General features: G+C 39.9%; 1 protein-coding gene across 3 annotated transcripts in view; it reads right to left on the reverse strand.

Annotated features, from left to right (window-relative positions):
• Positions 1-4,800, reverse strand: part of TBC1D14 (TBC1 domain family member 14) — a 147,839-nt gene extending 143,039 nt beyond the window's left edge. The window contains exon 1 of one of the 3 annotated variants that reach the window (XM_007496769.3): positions 4,755-4,800. Coding sequence is in view for 2 of the 3 variants with exons in the window: in XM_001372210.4 (XP_001372247.2) it covers positions 3,798-3,840 (43 nt within the window). In the remaining variant the exon portion in view is untranslated. Of the gene's footprint in view, positions 1-3,797; positions 4,724-4,754 lie in introns of those variants that run through there. The other 2 variants (XM_001372210.4, XM_007496770.3) reach the window with 2 other exon arrangements.
• Positions 4,801-22,776: the final 17,976 nt, after the last annotated feature.

Here is a 22,776-nt window from a genome sequence, read left to right on the forward strand (position 1 = left end):
TGAATTTTCTAAAAAAATTATTCTAAAAAGGGGACCACAGAAATCACCAGAATCAAAGTGACCCATGACACGAATAAGGTTAAGACCATCTATCCTAGTTACACCAGTAGCAGTAGGTATAAGTATCCAAGAAGCAAATTTAGGTTTTGTATAGGACAACAAAACTTCCTCTCAATTAGAGCTGTGTCTAAGTGTAACAGGCTGCCTCAGAAAAGTGGTTTTCTCCTAACTGAAGGGCTTCAAGAAAAGGTTATCAACAACTTGTCATATATATCATAGAAGAATTCTTGTTCAAGCAGTAATTGGACTAAATATATAGCCTCTGAGAAATCCCTTCCAATCCAAAAATTGTTATTCTGATTCTAAATTCATGGGATTAATCCCAGCTCTATCCTTGATTTTGTATGTTCCCTGTGGTAAATTGTTTAACCTAAAAGTAACATCTATTTCCAGCTCTATAAAATGCCATGGGCCATCTGGTCCATGCAAAATGCAAAATGAAAGTTCTGAAACCAAAGCCAAGCTCTACTATCATTTGATGGGGGAGGGGGGAAATCACTCAAAGGAGTTCCAAGGGCCAAAAGTTCAAGGAGGAGGTTCCATTTCCTGGAAGATCTTGAATTAAGCTGAGGTTGGAAGATCTCTGTTGATTTTTACAGTAGGAATTTATTTTGGTATGATTGAGCTAGATGATCACTGAGTTTTTTCCCCAACTATCAAATTCTGTAATTCTAACACAATTCTGTAAATATATGTATATTCTTGAAAGCTTTAATAACCATGGAAGCTTGCTTTACAATCTTCTCCTTAAATAGAAGATGATAAAAATTCATCCAGTCCTACCAAAGTCTTTGCAAATCAATGAAATGAAAAGCTGAGATAATTATCCAGATAATTCAGATTACAGAACAACTCAACACTAAAACCCCCTTTTACCCAGTCTAGGTATGAAAGTGCCACCACCCTAAACTTGCTTTCTCTCCCAAGTATGCACTTACTAGATTTAAGATATATATTTCTAAGTGGATTTGTTCCTGTTCTGTAGTCTCTGGATTTATACCTTAGAATAGAAGTTGTAGGACTCTTATTTTCTATTAGATAAGCATTTTGCTAATTTACCAAGCTGAAATTCTAGAGCAAGAGTTCTTAATCTTTTATGTGTGCTGAGCCCCATTTGGCAGTCTGATGCATATGGATCCTTTTCACAGTAATATTTTTTTTAAACCCTTACCTTCCATCCTAGAATCAATACTGTGTATTGGTTCCAAGGCAGAAGAGTGGTAAGGGCTAGGAAATGGGGGTCAAGTGACTTGCCCAGGGTCACACAGCTGGGAAGTGTCTGAAGTCAGATTTTAACCCAGGACCTCCCATCTCTAGGCCTGGCTCTCAATTTACTGAGCCACCCAGCTTCCCCCTCACAGTAATATTTTTAAATGAATAAAATAAAATACATAGGATTATAAAGCAAACCAACTACACTGAAATAGTTATAAAAATATTTTTTTCCAAGTTCATAGACTGCAGGTTTAGAACCTCAGTTAAGAGTAACTAATTTGGGGCAGCTAGGTAGTTCAGTGGATTAAGAGCCAGGCCTAGAGACTAGAGGTCCTAGGTTCAAATCTGGTCTCAGACACTTCCTAGCTATGTGACCTTGGACAAGTCACTTAACCCCCATTGCCTAGCCCTTACCACTCTTATGCCTTGGAACCAGTACACAGTATTGATTCCAAGATGGAAGGTAAAAGTTAAAAAAAAAAAAAAGAGTAACTAGTTTTAAGGGATAAGAATCATGGTTCCTGATCCTCTTAAGTGTTTTGTTTTGTTTTTTTAATCCTTACCTTCTATTTTGCAATCAAGATGTGTATTGGTTCCAAGTCAGAAAAGCAATAAGGACTAGGTGATGGGGAATAAGTGACTTGTCCAGGTCACATAGCTAGGAAGTGTATGAGGTCACATCTGAACCCAGAAACTCCTATCTCGAGGCCTAGCTCTCAATCCACTGGGAGACAGAGCTTCCCTAATCTCCTAAGTGTTAATGAGGAAATAATCAAACAGCTTTTAGAGTTTTAGCAAAGATTTCCTAAGAAAAATAAACATTCCACAAATCTATTCACACTATTTGCTTAACAGATCCTGTTAGCACAATGGATATAAAGAATAAATGAAATGTATAACTTTATTGGGGGCTTTAAATGGAGGGGGGGCAAAGTAATGATATTATATTGTAATTAATTAACCTTACCATTTGGAAAGACTAGAAAACTGCAACACGAGAAATTTGAGCTGACTTCAAGAATAAAGGAGAGCTCTAACTAGTTGTCTATTTTATAGTATCAGAGATTTAGAGCTACAAATTTTTACAGATTAATAAACTGAGGTCCATGGATATTGTGACTTGCCTGGGGTCATCCAGCTCCTTAGTAGGTGGAACTCAGTTCTTTTTCTTCCAGTTTTATTTTTTTTATTTTGAAAATAAATAAAATTATCTAGTTAAGAAACACCACATAAAAATTAGTACCTCTATAAACAATGTATATCAGGAGGACTGTACAAGAAACCATGAATCTCTTATTAAATTCGCTTTTGCTTTCCTTTTTCAGAATATAATAAATTCATCATATCAGTTTCTATGCTGTTCTGCTTGTTTGGGTTTCCATATTTATACATATATATATATATATATACATATATATATATATATATACCATATTCAACATATCAGTTTGTATACTGTTTGTTTAGATTCTCCGAACCTTCATCTAATCAAGTCATAAGCTCTCCTGTTTATCTGGGATTCCTTCTGGCCTTCTTGCTATGTCAAGGGGGATGGAGGTTGGAGTTGGAGAAGGAACCTACAAACTATGTCATTTTCCAACTTATCCTGCTTAGCTGAGATTCCTTCTGGGATTCCATTTATAAACCCTACTCAATATATCACCTTCCAAACTGCCCTATTTGATTAGGCTTTCTTCTGGCTTTTCTTCTCCGAACCTTTGTCTATACCTGTCATATGCTGTCCTGCTTGTCTAGGATTCCTTTTGACTTTCCTTTTCTAAGGGAAGGAAGGCAAGTAACCTATTTGTCATCTAACTTTCCAAGCTATCCTGCTTATCTGGGATTCCTTCTGGCCTTACTTCTCTGTCAATTCCAGGGGTCTAATTCACCATGTTATCTTCCCAACCATCCTACTCATCTGAGAGTCCCTTTGGCCTTCCTTCTCAGTGATGGGGAGGTGGGGGAGGATCTATACAACAAGTCTCTTTCCAACCTGTCTCCTTTAAATGTAATTCCTTTTGGCCTTTCTTCTCTGTCAACTCCAGAATCTGTTTATCAACTCACTTTCCGAATTATCCTGCCCATTTGAGATTCTTTCTGGCCTTCCTTCTCTCCAGGAAGTGGCAGAGAGGTCTGTTCATATTATTTTCCAAGCTATCCTGCCCATCTAGGATTTCTTCTGGTCTTCCATCTCTATTAAGGAGGGGAAGGTGAAGGAAGGTCTGTTCACCATGTCACTTTCCAAGCTATATTGATTGTCTTGGATTCCTTCTGGCGTTCCATCTATGAACCCTGATCTACTTACTCCACATGTCACTTTCCAAGCTGTCGGGCTTGTCTGACTTTAACTCCAGTGCCCTAGCCACGGTAGCCCCACTGCTCCATTTCTTTTTGGGGTAAAGGTGGGGGATATTTTTCCAATAAATAAATCAGTAACAAGCCCTTGGTCTAGCCCCCAGAGAAGCTGCTGGGAGCGCGATCTCAGCAGGTAGCCATGCAGGCAAGGGCCAGGGGCTCTTTACCTGGGAAGCCGGTCCCTGCGCTGCCCTCTTCAAGCTCTGCCATCAGCCCCTCCAGGGTCCCTCCTCCAGCGACGGTTGCTGTGGCTACCAAGGCCGGGGAAGCAGCAGCAGCCGCTGTGGCAGAAGCAGCAGGTGGTGGAGGAAACAGAAGCGGCAGCAGCAGTGGCGGCAACAGCAGCTGGGAGGTGAGTCCATTCTCTTCTCCCCCTGCGGGCCCGCTCGGGGCGACCGGCCACCCTCTCCTCCCCTCAACCTCCGGCTGGACCCCGAGGCTGCTCCACCGCCATCCTCTGGGGGTCTGGAGGGGAGGGGGGTCCGAGCAACTTCTTACAGAATTTAAAAGAGGGAGAGGGAGAAAACTCTGGAGGGAGGAGAAAAAGAGGAGGAGGATGGGGAGGAGGAGGAGCAAAGGGCTCCTAGGCTCCCCAGAGCAGGAGGAGGAAGCGCCGAGGCAGGTGCGCCGGCCCGGCAGCCTCCGAGGGTTCCAGGAACAACACCGAGCACCCTGCGCTCCCTCCTCCCCCCACGGCCGCAGCTGCAGCAGCTACCTCGGAGGAGTACTCCTCCCTCCGCGGCTCTCCCATAAATGCCTCTCCCCCGCCCCGGTTCGGTGGGAACTTTCCCCACTGGTCGGCCAGCTGGGGAACAGGGACTGACTCTGGTCCCGCCCCGACGCGCCTCTGGCAGCTGCTCCTCCCATCCCTTCCTTCTCCCACCCTCTTTTCTCCCTCGCCCCGCCCCTAGGTTCTGCGCGGGCGGGACAGGGAAAGCGGCGTAAAACGGGGGCCGACTGCTCTCCAGAGAACGTATGAAGCGTGAGGATCCTCGCGGTAGAAGGTGGGGCTGGCCTATGCCTACCTACCCACCCCTTCCGCCGTTACCCAGGTTCCCAGTACCCTGGCGCCGCCTGAGCCAGCCAAAGGCGAGTGACGGAGAGTTCTCCGCCCCTTTGCTTACCTGAAGTGTTCCACCCGCAGCCATCTTGAGTGTCAGAAGAGGGGGAGGGGAAGGTGTGTGAGGGTAGCTGGAGCCCAGGCGAAGGGAGTCGAGGTGCCGAGCGCATCGATCTAGCTCACCTCTGCTAGGGGAGTGTGATCCAGGGGAGGGGCCCAGGTATAGTGCCCGTTGGGAGGGAGAAAAGGGATGCTAGAAAACGCGGATGTGGGTTTCAATACTGGCTACCCCAATTACTTTTGAAATTCGTCCACCTAAGTCTCAGTGCCCTTTTCTGTAAATTGGAGATGAGAATAGAATCACAGGACCCCAGAAGCCACCTCTTGCAAATTACCTAACCAAGGAGCCTTTCTGCTTTACCTCTCCCCCTCACCCACCGTAGTCATGCTTGCGTTCACTCCAAAAACAGCCCATTCACAAGCTGTCTAGAAGTATTTAGCGCTTACTTTGTGCAAGCCGAAGGGCAAGAGAGTCCCTTCACTCTGCACCGGAGCTCGTAGTGTGTTCCACAAAATAAGTGTTGATAGTGTCAAAGTTTATACAGTCAGAGATCTAAAGAGGGAAGAAACAAGCAAACTACTCTGCACCAACGAGATATATACAAGCCAACTCTAATTTAGAGATAGACAGATGAACAAACAGATGAAGATATAAAGGTATAAAGATAGACATAAATGAACAGATAGGTAGATAGGCTGACGAACATTGATGGACAGATAGAGATAGAAAGATACAGATGGACAAATCGATATAGATGGGTAGATAGAGCTAGATATAAATGTACAAATAGGTGGAGAGAGACAATGAATGGACAGAGGAAAGATACAAATGGGGTGCAAATGGGGGCGGAGGGAGAGAGAGATGAACAAATAAGCAGAGAAAATGAGGGAGGGAGAGAGGAAGGGATGAAAGAAGGAAGAAAACACTTTACTAAGTGCTTACCATGATGCTCTACAAAGTTACAGAGTTTTATCCCAACAAGAAGCTTCCTTCTGCTTCTGTTCTTTACAGTGCTCCCAGCTCTGCCCTCCAGGGCCAAGCAAGTTGAATCCAATCCTGCTTCCTTCCACATGACAGCTTTTAAATATTTGAAGACAGCTCTTCTGTGGCCCCTAAGGCTTCTCTTCTTGCAATCTTACACTACTCTGATAGGAAACTGTTTTCTAAACTTAAAAGGGCTGGGGTCACTGAAGAGAATGAGGAATGCCACATAATGATTGCTTCTTTTATAGGACTTAGAGCTGAAAAGATCTTTAAAGATCATCTAGGCCAGGAAGTTTTTGTGTCATGGACCCTTTTGTCAGTCTGGTGAAACCTGTAGATCTTCTCTTAATCATGTTTTTAAAAAGCATAAAGTAAAATACATAGGAATACAAATTAAAGTAATTGAAAGTTATAAAAAAAATTGGTTTTTAATTGTAAAAAATTAAGTTTATGGACCTCAAGTTAAAAATGCCTGATCTGGAAGTGGCTCAGTGGATTGAGAGCCAGGCCTAGAGATGGAAGGTTCTAGCTTCAAATCTGACCTCAAACACTACCTAGCTATGTGACAATGGGCAAGTCCCTTAATCCCCATTGCCTAGCCCTTACCTTCTACCTAGCCCTAGCCTTCTACCTTAGAACCAAAAAATCATATTGATTCTGAGAAAGAAGATAAGAGCTTGGGGGTGGGGGTGGGGAGCCTGATCTAGCCCAACACCTTCATTTTAGAGATGAAGAACCTAAAACCCAAAGGAACTTTAAAAAGTTACTCCTCCTTGAGTCTCAGTTTCTTCAGCTATAAAATGGGAATGAGGGGCCTATACAAATATTACTTACCTACAGAGTTCTTGTGGAAAAGTTCTTTATAAGCTATAAAGTACAAAAGAAATTTGAGTTTTCTTTTTACCAAATGTTGAATTTTCTGTTTCTTACTTGGAACCAGGAATCCACCACAATTCTCAGCCCCTACTGTGCATTATGAGTAAGCCCCACCTCCTTCCCTACTCCCTTTATAAGGTGCCTTCCCCTCCATTTGTAATAGAAGCTCCCAGAAATGCCTGCTCACTTGTATTTGTATCTCCAATGTATAGTTCAGTTCCTGCCTAGAACATGGTCCTTAATAATTGCTCTATTTATCTATCTGCAAGAGAAGTTTTTCTGCCTCACCATTAGGGTAGTGATTAGAGCTGGCCTAGGAGTCAGGAAGCTCTAAGTTGAAGTCTTACCTCTGAAATTGACTCTGAGACACTGGGCAACTTAACTTCATCCTGCCCTAACAACCCTAAGCCCTTAAGTTATAAGCAGGTATTGCTATGTATTGGTAAAGGTCTTCTTCACCAGGAGCTCCCTATAACCAATAATGTCACAGCTATGGTAAAAAACAAAACAAAATAAAAAATCTTTAGTGTATCACCCTAACTCACCTACTAATTATGAGATGGGGATTTATAATTTTTAGAACACAGAACTTGGAGTTTCATTTTCCCAGTTAAATTAGTAAATCATATACATGTATATATAGGAGTATATACTTACACAGAGTTGTAGAGCCTTATTTCTATTTAACTCTGGGCATCTAAAAGTAAGCAGGAAAAACCTCAAGAGGGCTAAAAGAGCTGTCAAAAATCCATGTGCCTTTATTTCCACCAGGAATCTTTATTTCTTCCTTTACTACATACTGACTCTTAATTTATCAACAATTCTAACAAGCATGATATTCTGTTTTCCAAATCCATAGCAGATGAAAAATAGCAGATTATTTAGGGGTGGGTAGAATACACTGATGACAATAAGAAGCAACATCTGTCCCAAAGAAACATGATTTGTTAATGAGAACTGGAAACTCTGAAAACTCTCTAATAATAAAAGGGAAATTAAGCAGAGAGAATCAAGAACAGTGAGATTAAGTTTTGCTCTCCAGTTTGGTGAACCTGTGCTAATTACATACTTTTGCTGCCCCAGGCAATTTCCCCAAGATTATACTACAAATTGTCACTCTGTATTCATAATGGAAGTTTCCATACAATGAATTTTCATCTTGGGTGAAATTATAGGACCAGACCCCCTCCTTCCCAAATAGGGAAAACACAAATTCAAACAGCTTTAGATTATCATTTTATACCCATGAAAGCAGTAGAGATAGGTAGTTACTGTTCTTTGATAAGAATTTTCTTCATAGTGGGTACTCCCACCACTGATACAGGTAACATTTTCTCTGAATTGAATAACAGATTGAACGTTAGGCCATCAACCTGAGGCCACCATATGGGGATCTTCCTTAGGCTTAGTTAAACTGGTTATTCAGATGACAGTTTAAGATTATGAAATGCAATACTGGTGAGGTTCTAGAGAACAGAGCACACTCACTGCTGCCAGCACTGTGAATTGGTACAATCTGGCATTATATTAATGAGTCATAGCAGTTTAATTAGTAACAAAAAAAAAAGAAATTCATGTGGCCAAAATGTGAGGAATAATTGAATAGTGTCATATGTCATATAGAGTCACAGGATGTTTGTGTAGGAAGGAACTTCTATGAGATGTAGTCCAACTCCCCAATTTAGAGGAAATTAGAACCCTCAGAAGGGAAAGAGACTTTCACACATATAGTAAAATATTAACATAATAAAATGTTTTTGTACCATAAAAAGACAAATATGAAGCACATGAATATGAAAAGACATGAAATGATGATTTCCAGAATCAGAGTCAGAATCAGAGTAATGTTTGTGACTACACGTATGTAGAAAGCAACAAAATCTGAAAATATATGTAAATAACTTTTTTAGAAAGTTAAAAAACATTTTAAAATCAAATTATAAATAGTTCAGAGTTTGTGATTTTGCCTATGATTTGTATTTTCTTTGAAAATTTTTGGTTAATAATATATAACATCAAATTATGTATTGTTAACATATATCAAATAATTGATAATGATTTTATAATAATCTAAATAGTTATTAACTGAACAACTTTTTTAAAAGTGACTCCTAAAACCAAAAAGTCTATGTACCAAAGGAAATATTTTTTAAAATGGGAAAAAGTTCAGCATGCTGAAACCTGTCATCAAGATAAATACCTGCATGCCACAGAAGCTTCAGAGGGCATCCTGTAGTATAACCAGCATACTACTTATTCATCTAGCTAATCCAAATTAAGAAAAAATTAAATTATATTCAATTCAAAAGCTTTAGCATCAAAAGTAGTGAATCTTTGTTGATGACCTCCCCTCTCCATAGGACACCTGCTGATGATTAAGATAATTAATGGCACTCTAAGGGAAAAAGCTGGTAGGAAAAAGAAAGGTGTGCTCCAAAGCTTGCTAGGAAAGGATAACTGCAACTCCAGGAGTTGCCAGGAATCTTGATGGAGTTTTGTTATTTGGGGTTGAAACAAAATAACCAAGAAGTAAGAAAAGGTAGTAAGCCATTTATAGAGAGCTTCCCATGTTTGCAAAATGCTTTTACATAGATTTTTATTTGATCCTTATGACAACGAATTAATTTTAAGGACTAAAATCTAGATCTAGAGCTTAAAGGGATGTCAAAAGGCATCTACTCCAACCTAAATTTCAGATAAGGAAACAATAGGGAGGAACTGAAAAGAGGAAGCCCCAAGGTTCCTTAGAGAAAGTCCCAAAGGCATATGCCAGCAGGTACTTTTGCCATCCTCCCACTCCATTAAGCCTATACTGTAGATAGAAGGAGAACTGAGAAGGGAAAACAAGGATTCCAAAGTCTAAAATGCAGAATAGGCAAAACATATATAAGTATCATTATTTCCCCTTCACAGATTTTGAAGCACCAGTTTAAATGACTTGTCTAAAGCCATACAGCACTGGTGGCAAAACTTGAGTTCAAAATAAGGTCTTTCTAACTCCAGATCCATTATTCTTTTCACTATATCCTGGTATGCACTCAACCCATATCTCACTAATATAAAAATGCTGGCTCAAAAGAAAAGAGGGAGATTATATAATATATATTTGCTATAAATTACTATTTTTTGCTATAAACCATACTCCTCTGAAAATAAATCTCAGTGAAAAGAATACTTCTACTTGTACTTCCTCCATTCAAATCCCCTCCAGAGCCTCCAAGTGTCAGTCATGGTTGGATTTAAGTACCACTTAATCACGAACAGTTGATAAATATTGTGATTTGCACAATTTAAAGTCAAATTGCTGTACTTCAATACTCCAAAAAATTTTCAGCAGCAATGTGAGTACTCCCTTCATTAGAGGAACAATAGAATGTAAATTCTGCATTCCATAGTAGTTGTTTGAGTTCCTGTGTCCTTAATTATCTGCATTTCATCACTTGATAGCTACCCCTCTGGTGAGACATCTCTTCCAACAAAGCTATTGTCATCCATAGATGACAGGCATGATACAATCTATTACTCAACAAGTTTGTGCCTGACCTTTGAAAAGCTGGGTTTAATTAGTGGCAGTGTAATGTCCCTGAACAACTTGCAGGGATCCAGGAGAAAAAAACACCATTCATAAGCAAAGGATAAACTATGGGAGTGGAAACACCGAGAAAAAGCAACTGCCTGAATACAGAGGTTGAGGGGACATGACAGAGGATAGACTCTAAATGAACACTCTAATGCAAATACTATCAACAAAGCAATGGGTTCAAATCAAGAAAACATCTAATGCCCAGTGGACTTACGCGTCGGCTATGGGGGGTGGGGGGGAGGAAAAGAAAATGATCTATGTCTTTAACGAATAATGCTTGGAAATGATCAAATAAAATATATTATAAAAAAAATTTAAAAAAAATGAAAAGCTGGGTTTACTTCTATACCACAGTGAGCTATTAGAGGAAGATTTTCAGTGAATAACTAATTATTATTTACATACTGTGATGGATCAATATCTTTGATATAGATGCTTCTTCCACCAGAGGAGAAATCTGTCAAATCTCATTCTGTGTGAATTTTGCCCATATCTATAAATGCTTCATAGGAAGAACAATTCCTCCAGGTACCTTTATGTTGGGTTTCATAAATGGAGCACAGGGTTTGTCCATCAGTTATTATTTGCTCTTACCGTTTGACTAGCTGATTTCCTTTTCTGGTCTTACTGTGTATTTCTTTGACAATATAAATTATGCCATCTCTTCCTCACAATTTTTTGTTCATCATGTGCTGCTAACTACTCTTCCTTCCCTCCCCCCAACTTGACTTCTATTTGTCCTTTGATCTGTGACTTTGATTCTTCAGACATGGTAGCCTGCCATGCCTCACAGACCTATAGGATCAGTGAAAAAATATTGGTGTTAAAAAGTGGGCCATTTCAGGAAGAACCTTGGAGTCACTAAAAATAGTGCATAATTTCCCAAAGACAATCTATTTTACAATATTCTTGTGTCATTCAATTATTGTTTCAATTTGTTCTCCTTCTGACAAAATATATAGACAATAGAGGACTGGCCAATGAGAATACAGCCATTAAAAGGATGTGCAGGATATGCCCAATGCATTCACCATTGAGGCACATGTTAAGCCTGGCTCCCACTGGTCAATGAGGCTCTGTAGAACCTCTCTACACAACTGAATTTAATAACCTGGATGACAGATATTCTTCATTCACTTGATTGTTCCTCAATAGGTAGTTATGACAAAAGGTTCATCACAGATCTAGAAGTCGAAAGGATCTCAGAAGACATCTAATCTAATGCTTTCATTTTATAGATCAGGAAACTAAGGTCAAGGGAACATAAAGGAACAGACCAAAGTCAAGACAGAAGATGTCAGAGGAACCCAGGTTCTCTGACTCCAAAGCCAATGCTCTTTCCACTTTCTCATGTTATAGATCTCATTTCACAGGTTTTGCCATGTGAGGATACTTTGCAATATGGAACATATATGGCCTAACAATTACAAATAAGTAATAACATGTTCTGCCAGTTGGGTGTTGGAGATAGCTTATACTAGCTTGAGAAAAACTGTTAAATTTTCAATATAAGCATTTGTGCCTTGGAAATTGGCAGACTATATGTTGGGGTATGATATATTGTTTGGTGAGTTATTTAGGTTTAGGAAATAAGTGGTTTAGTAAATTTTAATAATGCAGATTAAAGTCAAAAGTGTGTTGAATGTACTTTTGGAAAGCTGGCTATTAAACATTTACTAGAATACCCTGGTTCTAATCTTCATAAGTTAGTTTTTTCTACATAAAATGTTGGTTTGCAAGCCATCATCCTACAGTGATAGATAAATAAATATGACCTATATAATAACTTTCAATAAATGGAATTCTCTAAGGAATCAAGCATTTCGTCCCGGCTACCTCTAAGATTCTGTGATTCAGAGTAGTCTGCAGTTTTATTTTGACTGATTTTTTTCTTTTTTTTCTTTTGTAATCTTTTATTTGATCGTTTCCAAGCATTATTCATTAAAGACAAAGATCATTTTCTTTTCCTCCCCCACCCCCCCCACCCCCAGTAGCCGACGCATGATTCCACTGGGTATCACATATGTCTTGATTCGAACCCATTGCCATGTTGTTAGTATTTGCATTAGAGTGTTCATTTAGAGTCTCTCCTCTGACATGTCCCCTCAACCGCGCTCGGTGTTTCTACTCCCACAGTTTATCCTCTGCTTATGAATAGTGTTTTTTCTCCTAGATCCCTGCAGATTGTTCAGGGACATTACACCGCCACTAATGGAGAAGTCCATTACGTTCGATTATACCACAGTGTATTAGTCTCTGTGTACAATGTTCTCCTGGTTCTGCTCTTTGACTGATTTTTAACTGGAAAAACATAAAAAATCATTGCAGTTTGATTCTTATAGATTAAATAAGAAAAAGAAGATGACTGTGTGGAGTTCCCTGAAGATACCTGTTAGACATGGGAAAAATGTCATGTAAATGAAAATTACTTTTTTCTGGTCTGTCACTGAGGAAGTATGCCTTAGCAATCCTTGCCAAGGCTGACTTGCATTGCCTTTGTTTGGCCTGATTTTATCTAGCCACCAAGCTATCTATTATCTGAAATTCTTTCCCAAAGCAGTAAATAATTGAGTGTTACCTAAATTATCCTCCACAAACTCATCCATATGTTAGCCTTTTCTGTTTCTTAATATAGTCACCAAAACCAAAGTGTAAATTTCTGCATTATTATATATCAACAAACTAAATTCCCCTTGGTTTCTATTGCTTAAAAATCCTAAATTACCACAGGAAGAGCAACAGGGCCTAGATATTTTTCTGTCATAATTATGGGCCATACTCTTTCACAGATATATTTCAAACAAAGTAAGTAATAAGTGGCATGTTGAATCCTTTGATGTCCAGGCATATGTACATTCAACACATAATTTTTGGACTGACTGATTCAGAAAAATCTATTTGATTGGCTGACAAGGAAGTAAATTAGGAGTTTTTTCTTGGCTCCAAAACTTCATTGAAAAGAGTGAGAAAGAGGCAGTTAGGAGGCTTAATGGACTGAGAGCCAGGCCAGGACTGAGAACCCAGGAGGTCCTAGGTTCAAATGTGATCTCAGATACCACCTAGTTGTGTGACCCTGGGGCAAGTCACTTAACTCCATTGACTATCCCTTATTGCTTCCCTCTCAGAACCCATATGCAATATTGATTCTAAGACAGAGAAGGTAAGGTTTGTTTGTCTGTTTGTTTTAAACCCTTACCTGCTATCTTAGAATCAATACTGAGTATTGGTTCTAAGGCAGAAGAGTGGTAAGGGCTAGGCAATGGGGGTCAAGTGACTTGCCCAGGGTCACACAGCTAGGAAGTGTCTGAGGCCAAATTTGAACCTAGGACCTCCCATCTCTGGACCTGGTTCTCACTCCACTAAGTCACCCAGCTGCCCCCTGTTTGTTTGTTTGTTTTTTAGTGGCACTATGGTTGATATTTTTTGACTCAAGCATAAGTTGGATTTAAGTGAGGCAGAGGTACACAAACTGTGAATCTTAAAACTACTCAGACTGTACTTTAGAAAATTTGATTTAGATATTTCCTTATTGTAACAATGGATATACTTGGTCTAACAAGAATCAGGAATGTATTGGGAACTTTTAAAATTACTCCACCCTAATTAGACATACTTTAGGGGAAGATAAAGTTGTAAACTCCTGATTGAACAATGAAGGTACTTAACTCATACCGTATAGTGAAGCTAGAACCTTAAACTAAGTCTATTTTTAGATCTAATACAAAAAAGGTGTTAAGTACCTGTAAAGGTTAAATTAATCACAAAAAGCTTAAGTAACTCACAAAAGGCAAGCTTAACAAAGTAGTGTGAAGTACCTCAGAAGATATAATCTAACCAGAGAAGGTGAGAACTAAGAATGGGAAGTCCTGGAAAAAAGCATCTACTGTGATTGGTAGGCATGAAAATTTAGGGGAGGTGACATAAGAGAAAATGTCTTTAAAAGGAGGGGTAAAAAGTCAGTTCAGGCAATTCAGTTCGGAGTGGAATTGGATTCTGAACTCAGTTCAGGAGATTGAGTTCAGTGGAGGACTGGAACCCAGCTTGGAGATGGTCTTGTGGTGAGTTGATAAGACTGACTCCCTTACCTTTAGGCTCAGGGAGGCCACTTTGGCCAAGGCCTTTAAGTACTGCCTGGCTCAGCCTGAGCCAGAGCAGTTTAAGTTAATTAATTCTCTCTCTCTCTCTCTCTCTCTCTCTCTCTCTCTCTCTCTCTCTCTCTCTCTCTCTCTCTCTCTCTCTCTCCCTCTCTCCTTTCCTTAATTCCTTCTCTCTAGATTAATTAAAATCTCCATAATTTCCAGACTAACTTGGGAATTTTATTTGGTGACCATTTAAATCTAGATTTCAAGTCACAATACTAAAATTATCCTTACAAAACCCATCAGCTTTATTCTCCTTTCCAGAGGCATCAAAATCCACTGGGAGACAAAAATCAAGCCTATTAGGAATAGCTCAGAATGCATTAGATAACCTTGACTTCTTCAATGTCTAACCAATCTCTAAGCACTCTACAATGCTTGCTTCTGCTGCCTTCATGGTGTGACTGTGAAAATATGGGTTTCAAGACTGTGAGTTGCCCAAGCTATAAAGATAATTTTTAGTGTCTTGATTTTATATCAAAAATAAGTTGTTGCCATGGGAAAAATTCCCAAATATGAAATACCCAAGTCAGCTGGATTTTATGGAGATTTTAATTAATACAAATGAAGAAATTAAGGAAAGGGAAAGAGACAGAGTAAGAGGAAGTAGTAGGAAAAGGCTAGGGCCTAGGCTTTCTCTTTAAGAGAGAAACTAAGTCAGTCTTTAATCACTCACCACAAGATCTTTCCAAGCAAAACTCTAGTGTTCAGAGACCCAGCAGCCTCCTCTGACTTCTGACCTCCAATTCAGCTTCTAAAGCTGAATTAAATCAAACTACCTTGAACTGGTTCAGACAGTTCCTTTTAAAGAGAAATTTCTCTTGTGTCACCTCCCCTAAATTTTCACATCTACCAATCACAATAGACGCTTTTCCTAGGACAGCCCATTCTTAGTTTTTAGTTCTCACCTTCTGTGGGTAGATTATATTTTCTGAGTACTTCACACCTCTTTGTTAAGCTTGCCCCTTCCAAGTTGCCTGACCTTTTAGTGATTAATTTGACTTTCATAGGTACTTAGCACCCTTTTGTATTGGATCTAAAAATAGACATAGCTTAAGGGCTTGGTCTCACTATAAGTATGGGTTGGGGACTTTTTCATTGTTCAGTAAGGAGTTTTACAAGTTTATCTTCCCCTAAAGTATGCCTAAGTATGGGTGGAGTAATATAAAGTTCTCAATATATTCCTGACCAAGTACCTTCATTGTTTAAAATGGGGAACAACTTAACCAAATGTTCCAAGGTAGAGTCTGAGAAATTTTAAGATTCACAATCCCCCCTGATGATCATTGGGAGACTAGTCTCCCCACTGATCATTTAACATAATCATCTTGTAGTCCTAAACGCACTTCTATCTACAGATTCATACAATATTCAATTTTCTAAGAGGAAATTACAGTAGTGAGGGAGGAATAGAAAAGAAAGAAAGTAAAACCAATGTTTGCTAGGCACATTGACAGAAAGCCAAATTGGGGGCAGTGCCTTTGGCATAAAAGTGTACATTTACAATAAATGTTCAATCAAACTTCAGTTCAATCAACCACACCCAAAGTTCATTCTTAATCTTCTTGATGTAGTGTGGATTTTCTGGCATCTTTCTGCAACAGTTCATTCTTTGGATATTCTCTGGATTTAGGAGTTAGCAAGCTTCTTCCTTGAAGATCTTTTTTTGAACAAAATCAAAAGATCTTGGATTTTTATAAAAAATACAATCTTGAACAAAAAAATCAAAATTCTTGGATTTTAAATTAAAATACAATGGACATTGGAACAAAACATTCTTATATGCCACTTCTACCAGGGAAATCTTCATATGTCTGGGGTAGAAACCCCCTAACTCACTGATGGGTTTGAATCCTTTTGGTTACTCCCAACCTGATTTAGCTCACTTGCCAAGACAGTTCACCAGAGTATGGATTTTGTGCGTACTAAAGCCACTGGTGAGAGTTAGGTGGCAGGTGGACACCAAAGGAGGAAAGTAGCCCTGAAAGAGGCTCCACAAGTCCTCACACCAGAGGTGTCAGTCTTCCCTTAATACCTGGGACACCCCAAGGAGTCAAGAATAATACTAAAGTTGAGAATCTGAACGAATACAAAGTAAGGTACAAGTACAGGTAATGGATTTTGGAATTCACTCTTAGCAAAAATCAATTCTGTGGGGGCAGCTGGGTGGCTCAGTGGATTGAGAGTCAGGCCTAGAGACGGTAGGTCTTAGGTTCAAATCTGGCCTCAGATACTTCCCAGCTATGTGACCCTGGGCAAGCCACTTGACCCCCATTGCCTAGCCCTTACCACTCTTCTGCCTTGGAGCCAATACACAGTATTGACTCCAAGATGGAAGGTAAGGGTTTAAAAAAAATCAATTCCATCTGGGGATCAGCTTTAAGAAGTAAGAAGCATTTAAAGTGAGCCTGGAAATATGGGGAAGTTTTTTAAAGGCATTGAAGTGAATTGAGGGGAAGAGGGAAGGGCATTCCAAGAGGCAGACACAGAATTAAAAAAAGATATAGTTAAATTGTAAACTCAGAGAAGAAGCCCCCTGGTAAAAACTAGTTTCTTGCTACATAGACCAAGGGTCCTTTCTAGAAATACAGAGTGAGACTGAAGAGCTAGTAGATCTCTTTAAGGCATGACATGGTAACCGGGCCAATAGACCTGTAATCTCAGTAGTGAATAACATCAAACCAACTTTGTGAAATTTGCTGGTTCTCTGCCAGTGGGAAGCTCTTAAAAGATCATTTGGTGTGCAAATGACTTTTTTTCCCCCATAAGCATATCTTGTAATTCAATCCAATAAACATGTTTTAAGCCCCTAATGTCGGTAAACTATACTTCTAGGTTCAAAATATTTCCTGTCCTCAAGGAGGTTATATTCTATTGGAGGGTAGGGATAGGGGTGAGATTTAGAACATACACTGATAAGTATTACGAATACAAGGTAATTTGTGGAAGGAGGAAGCACTCAAAGAATCAGAGAAAGTCATCAGACTGCAACAATGTAGATGGAAAGAGAAAGAACAGAATCTACTGTGAATTTTAAAACTACTCCACCCTACTCAGGGTATACTTTAGAAGATCTGATTTAGCTATTTCCTGATTAGTAACAATGGAGATACTTGGTTTAACAGAATCAAATCTTGGGAACTATACATTTCTCCACCCTACTCAGTTTAACAAGGCTAGGATGCCTGCACCATACTCAAAGATTTAATTATCTGAGGAAATGGCCTTCAACAGACATGTGCAGAAAAAGCAGACAGATCCCTGGGCTGTCCTAAATCAAGCTAAGCTATCATTGGTACAGATGAGACACAGGAAAGTGATGTAAAACTATCTATATAAGGCACGTCACTTGCTCTCTTTCCTTCTTTCCCCGGAGAGATGACTCTGGCTGGCAGCGTGCTAAGCGTTCTGACATCTTGGTGTGGTGGCAGCTTTTATCCTGGGTTTGGCAGTGAGTTTGCCCTTGAGCTGATTCAGGTTCAGGCATCTTGGCTGAGCCCTTTGGAGTTCAGGCTGATTCCTTCCTCCTTACTTCCTAGAGCCTCAGGTCTTCCTCCTGGCACTAGCCAGATGGGAGAAATCCTACTCACTTTCCTTCTTCCTTCTTAATCTCTTTCTACTATATCAATTAAATCACCATAAATTTCCAGCTGACTTGGGCATTTTGTTACTTGGGATTTTCCCTGGCGACCAATTAAATTTAGATTTAAAGTCACAATGCTAAATTATCCTTTACACTACAAAGTAACTTTAAAATAATGTTGGAAAATTACACAGAATATAGATGTTCCCAAAGAAGGGATATGAGAAGAAAACCCCTTCTCCTACCTTTTGCAGAAGTGGCAAGTCTATGAGTATGAAACATTTTACATGTATTTAAATTAGTTTTACTTTGTTTTCTCTCTTCTTTCTCTTTTTTCTTTTAAGAATTTTTGTTTTATAAATTGGCTCCCAGAGAGCGGAGAGAGGGAATAAATAAATACAGAGAGAAATTTAAGTGATGTGACAACAAAAGATATCAATAACATTTATTTTAAAAAGGAAAGAAAACAGAATGGAAGGGGAGGCACTAGAAGTTGAATCCAAGCAGAAAAATCTACTCGTTCCCCAGGTGATATTAAATCATAGATTTCAGGCTGGCAGTAACTTAGAGGTCATTTGTCTTGTAAAAAAGGCCTGAAGATCAGCCAGGTTACTAAAACAGAGAAATTGGGGGGAGAGCAAGGGGTGGTGGTGGCGGTGTGTGTTTGTGTGTGTAATTGAAATGGTGACATCATTTCAATGTTTCTCTGGAATTGTTTTTATTTAAGAATATTGTTGTTCACTCTGAGGTATCACCTCACACCTAACAGATTGGCTAACATGACAGCAATGGAAAGTAAGGAATGCTGGAGGGGATGTGGCAAAGTTGGGACATTAATGCATTGCTGGTGGAGTTGTGAATTGATCCAACCATTCTGGATGGCAAATTGGAACTATGCCCAAAGGGCACTAAAAGACTGTCTACCCTTTGATCCAGCCATAGCACTGCTGGGTTTGTACCCCAAAGAGATAATAAGGAAAAAGACATACAAGAATATTCATAGCTGCGCTCTTTGAGGTGGCAAAAATAATTGGAAAATGAGGGGACGCCCATCAATTGGGCAATGGCTAAACAAATTGTGGTATATGTTGGTGATGGAATACTATTGTGCTAAAAGGAATAATAAAGTGGAGGAATTCCATGGAGACTGGAACAACCTCCAGGAAGTGATGCAGAGCAAAAGGAGCAGAACCAGGAGAACATTGTACACGGAGACTGATACTCTGTGGTACAATCGAATGTAATGGAATTCTCCTTTAGTGGTAATGCAGTGATCCTGAACAACTCGGAGGGATCTATGAGAAAGAACACTATCCACATTCAGAGGAAAAACTGTGGGAGTAGAAACACAGAAGAAAAACAACTGCTTGAATCCATGGGTGGAGGGATATGGCTGGGGATGTAGACTCTAAATGAACATCCTAGGGGGCAGCTGGGTGGCTCAGTGGATTGAGAGCCAGGCCTAGAGATGGGAGGTCGTAGGTTTAAATCTGGCCTCAGACACTTCCCAGCTGTGTGACCTTGGGCAAGTCACTTGGCCCCCATTGCCTAGCCTTTACCACTCTTCTGCCTTGTAGCCAATACACAGTATTGACTCCAAGACAGAAGGTAAGGGTTTTAATAAAAATAAATAAATAAATGAACATCCTACTGCAAACACCAACAACAGGGAAATAGGTTCTGATCAAGGACACAGGTAATACCCAGTGGAATTGTACATTGGCTATGGAAAGGGGGAGGGGAGGGAGGGAAAGAATATGATTCTTGTAACCAAGGAATAATGTTCTAAATTTACTAAATAAAATTAAAAAAAAAAGAATATTGTTGTTCAGTCATTTCCATCATAACCAACTCCTTGTGACCCACTTGGGGTTTTCTTGGCAAAGATTTTACCATTTACTCTCAAGTCATTTTATAGATGAGGAAACTGAGGCAAAATGGGGTTAAATAACTTATCCAGAGTCACCTAGCTAGTGAGTGTCTGAGCCCAGATTTTAACTCAGGGCTTCTTGACTGGTCCAGAGCTCTATCCACTATTCCACCTAGCAACCCAATTTAAGAAAATATCACAATTATCAGTCTAAATCCACAAATTGTAAAGAGAAAAAAGTAAATACCCATTAGCAATAGGAACCTCCTCAGGGTTCACTGATTTGGAGATAGAAGAGACCTTGGAAGGCATTTAGTCTCACCTGCTTGTAAGAAAATTGAAGCCCATAGAGAAGTGATTTGTCCATGTAGGAGTGGCAAAGTTAGAATTTGAATCTAGGACCTTTAACTCCAAATTCAGAACTCTTTCTACTAAGCTGGTACTGTTCTGAAAGCTATTTTAAATATCACACAATCCTGAGTCTTATTATTCTCAGATTTTTAAATCCCAGGGTCTATAAGATGTCTAAAGGGAAAGAGACTTGTCTCTTGACAAATATCGGAGCTATAAGAGCTATAGTAGAAAAATCCCAGGTCTTGTCCTTAGACTGTGCAATCACACAGGTGAGATGAATGTAATATGGCAAAAAGAGCACTAAAGATAGCCTACTTTCTTAAAAACTCCCATGCCTCCCTATTACCTCTAGGATGAAATATCAAGTTTTTTCTCTGTTTTGTATATAAAACTCTTCACAACATTTCCCCTCCCTATTTTAGGTTACACACACACACACACACACACACACACACACACAGATTGTGAGTTCATGTGGTAGGTCATTGCTACTGAAATAAATCTACTGCAATGCAGAAATTATAGAGGTAAAAACCTAGGTTTTTATTATGCTTAAGCATGGGTTTAGTAGATACAAAAATAATCCTGAACCCCAATTAGAGTCTCTGAAAAGTCTTTATAGAAAAAATTACATCACAGTGACAGAGAAATAATTCTTTTACATCTAGATCTCATAAATTAAGTTGTAAGAGGTTATATATACATGCATGTATATGCATGTATACATAAAAAGATTCTGAATCCCAGGCTTTCTTTAATCTCATAAAAGTTTAACTGAGTTAGACAAAATCATAATTTCATACTTTTCCAGACTCTATGGAAAACTGTCACAGATTAAACTACATTTAGAGGGTTGGTGGTGGACTGAGGAGAGATTTCCATGCCTACAGAGTCAGCATTAGATAAATCCTTCCTGAAGTCACTTCAGTTGGAAAGCTTTGACTCTTTTTTTGGCTTCTTCTCTGAGGAATGTTGGAGGCCTTAAATAAATACTCACATCCCATGGGACAGATTTCAGCCAGCTCAATAACCTAACTGGAGAAACAGCCCTAACCCCACACACCCCAGTAATAAAAATTAATTAAATGATGTCAAAGAGGAAAAATTATTATACATATAACTTCTCTCCTGACCCTTTGAGGTCCATATCTTCTTGCTGTTCTTCACACATCTCATCTCCATGCCTGTGTAGTACTAGCTATCCTTCCTGCCTGGAATGTTCTCTTAACTCACTTCTGCCTCTTGGCTTCCTTCAAGATGGAGCTCAATGGCCCCTTATGAGGGGAACCTTTCCTGCTTCTGCCCCTGGGATCTCTCCAATTACCTTGAATAGTGTCTCCTTTTTATCTATCTTACATGTATCAATTTATGCTTACATTGTCTCTTTCATTAGAATATAAACTTCTTGAGAACAGGAACTATCTCATTTTTCATCACACCTCCCACCCTCCCTTAACCTGGAATTTGAGAAGTGAAAAGTAAAATGCTTGTTCATTGATTTGAAAGTCAGTCTCTGAAGAGTGCAGGCAAGATTGGGAGTAGGTAGGAAGAGACCAATGTGTCTCTTAGAGTCTAGGAAGGATTCCTGGAGAGATAGCTAGAGCCCATGGGGGTGGTCTCCAGAGATTGAGGAAGCTCCACCAGGAGGAAAAAGACAGCTCAGCCCTGGTGCCAGGGATTCTATATGGACAGGCACTAATCACAGTGTAGATAGCAGCCTCAGCCAAATGTGAAGGACCCAGACCCAGTGCAGAGGGAAGATGTGGACATTCCTAGAGATTATTTCAGTGACTGGTTGCATCTGGTTCCCTCCATAGGCACCACTACCATCACCCCAACAGGCATGTACCTGCCTATCTCCCCAAGCCCTGTGCCTACTCCCCATTTTCCCAATATTTACTTCCTCCCCTTCCCCATAGCTCTTAGCACCACCCATGTACCTTCTCAGGGGAACCTACACACACACTCTAATCTCAAGTATCTGATAGTATTTTAACTTCTGCCAAGTTTGATGGGCTCAGCCCAGCGCAGAGGGTGGATTTGGGTGCTTCCCCTGGCCATCTAGCCTCCAATTCTGCCATCAGCATGGCAATAGGTGTGGTCTCCACCACCTCCTTGTTATCTGCTGAAAAGCCTCATTCTCCATACTTTTTAGGAGTGGCATCTCTTTTGATGGTCGTCTCTCTTCTCTTGCCCTGGAGTAGGCTTAGATCTTATAGAAATCAAAGATCAAGGCTTGCTTCACAGGCAGGGAGTCGCTGTAGTGGCAGGGGAGACTATAGGGGTTGTGCCCTCCCAGAAAAATCCACTGGTGCCATTTAGTCTCTACCATAGGCCTTCACAATAATTATTTCTACATCAGAACCCACTTGAAATCATCCAGGCTCTACTTGAAAAAAGCCCTGGGCTGAAAGCTACCCATGACCACAGTCGACTTTGGGAAAACTCCCCAAAGGTTAGGCTGTGTTCCCCAAATCTACCTCTGTAGCTCCTATCCCTTGTTTCTAGTTTGGCTTTTTAGGACACAGCAGAAGTCTAAGCCCTCCTTCCTGGGACAGCCCTTTCAATGCTATAAGAAAACTACCCAGGTTTATACAAACTCCTATGAACTCGAGTCTCTAAAGCCCAGTGCTGTT

This window comes from Monodelphis domestica, chromosome 6, assembly GCF_027887165.1.
Source record: "Monodelphis domestica isolate mMonDom1 chromosome 6, mMonDom1.pri, whole genome shotgun sequence".
Classification (NCBI taxonomy): domain Eukaryota; kingdom Metazoa; phylum Chordata; class Mammalia; order Didelphimorphia; family Didelphidae; genus Monodelphis; species Monodelphis domestica.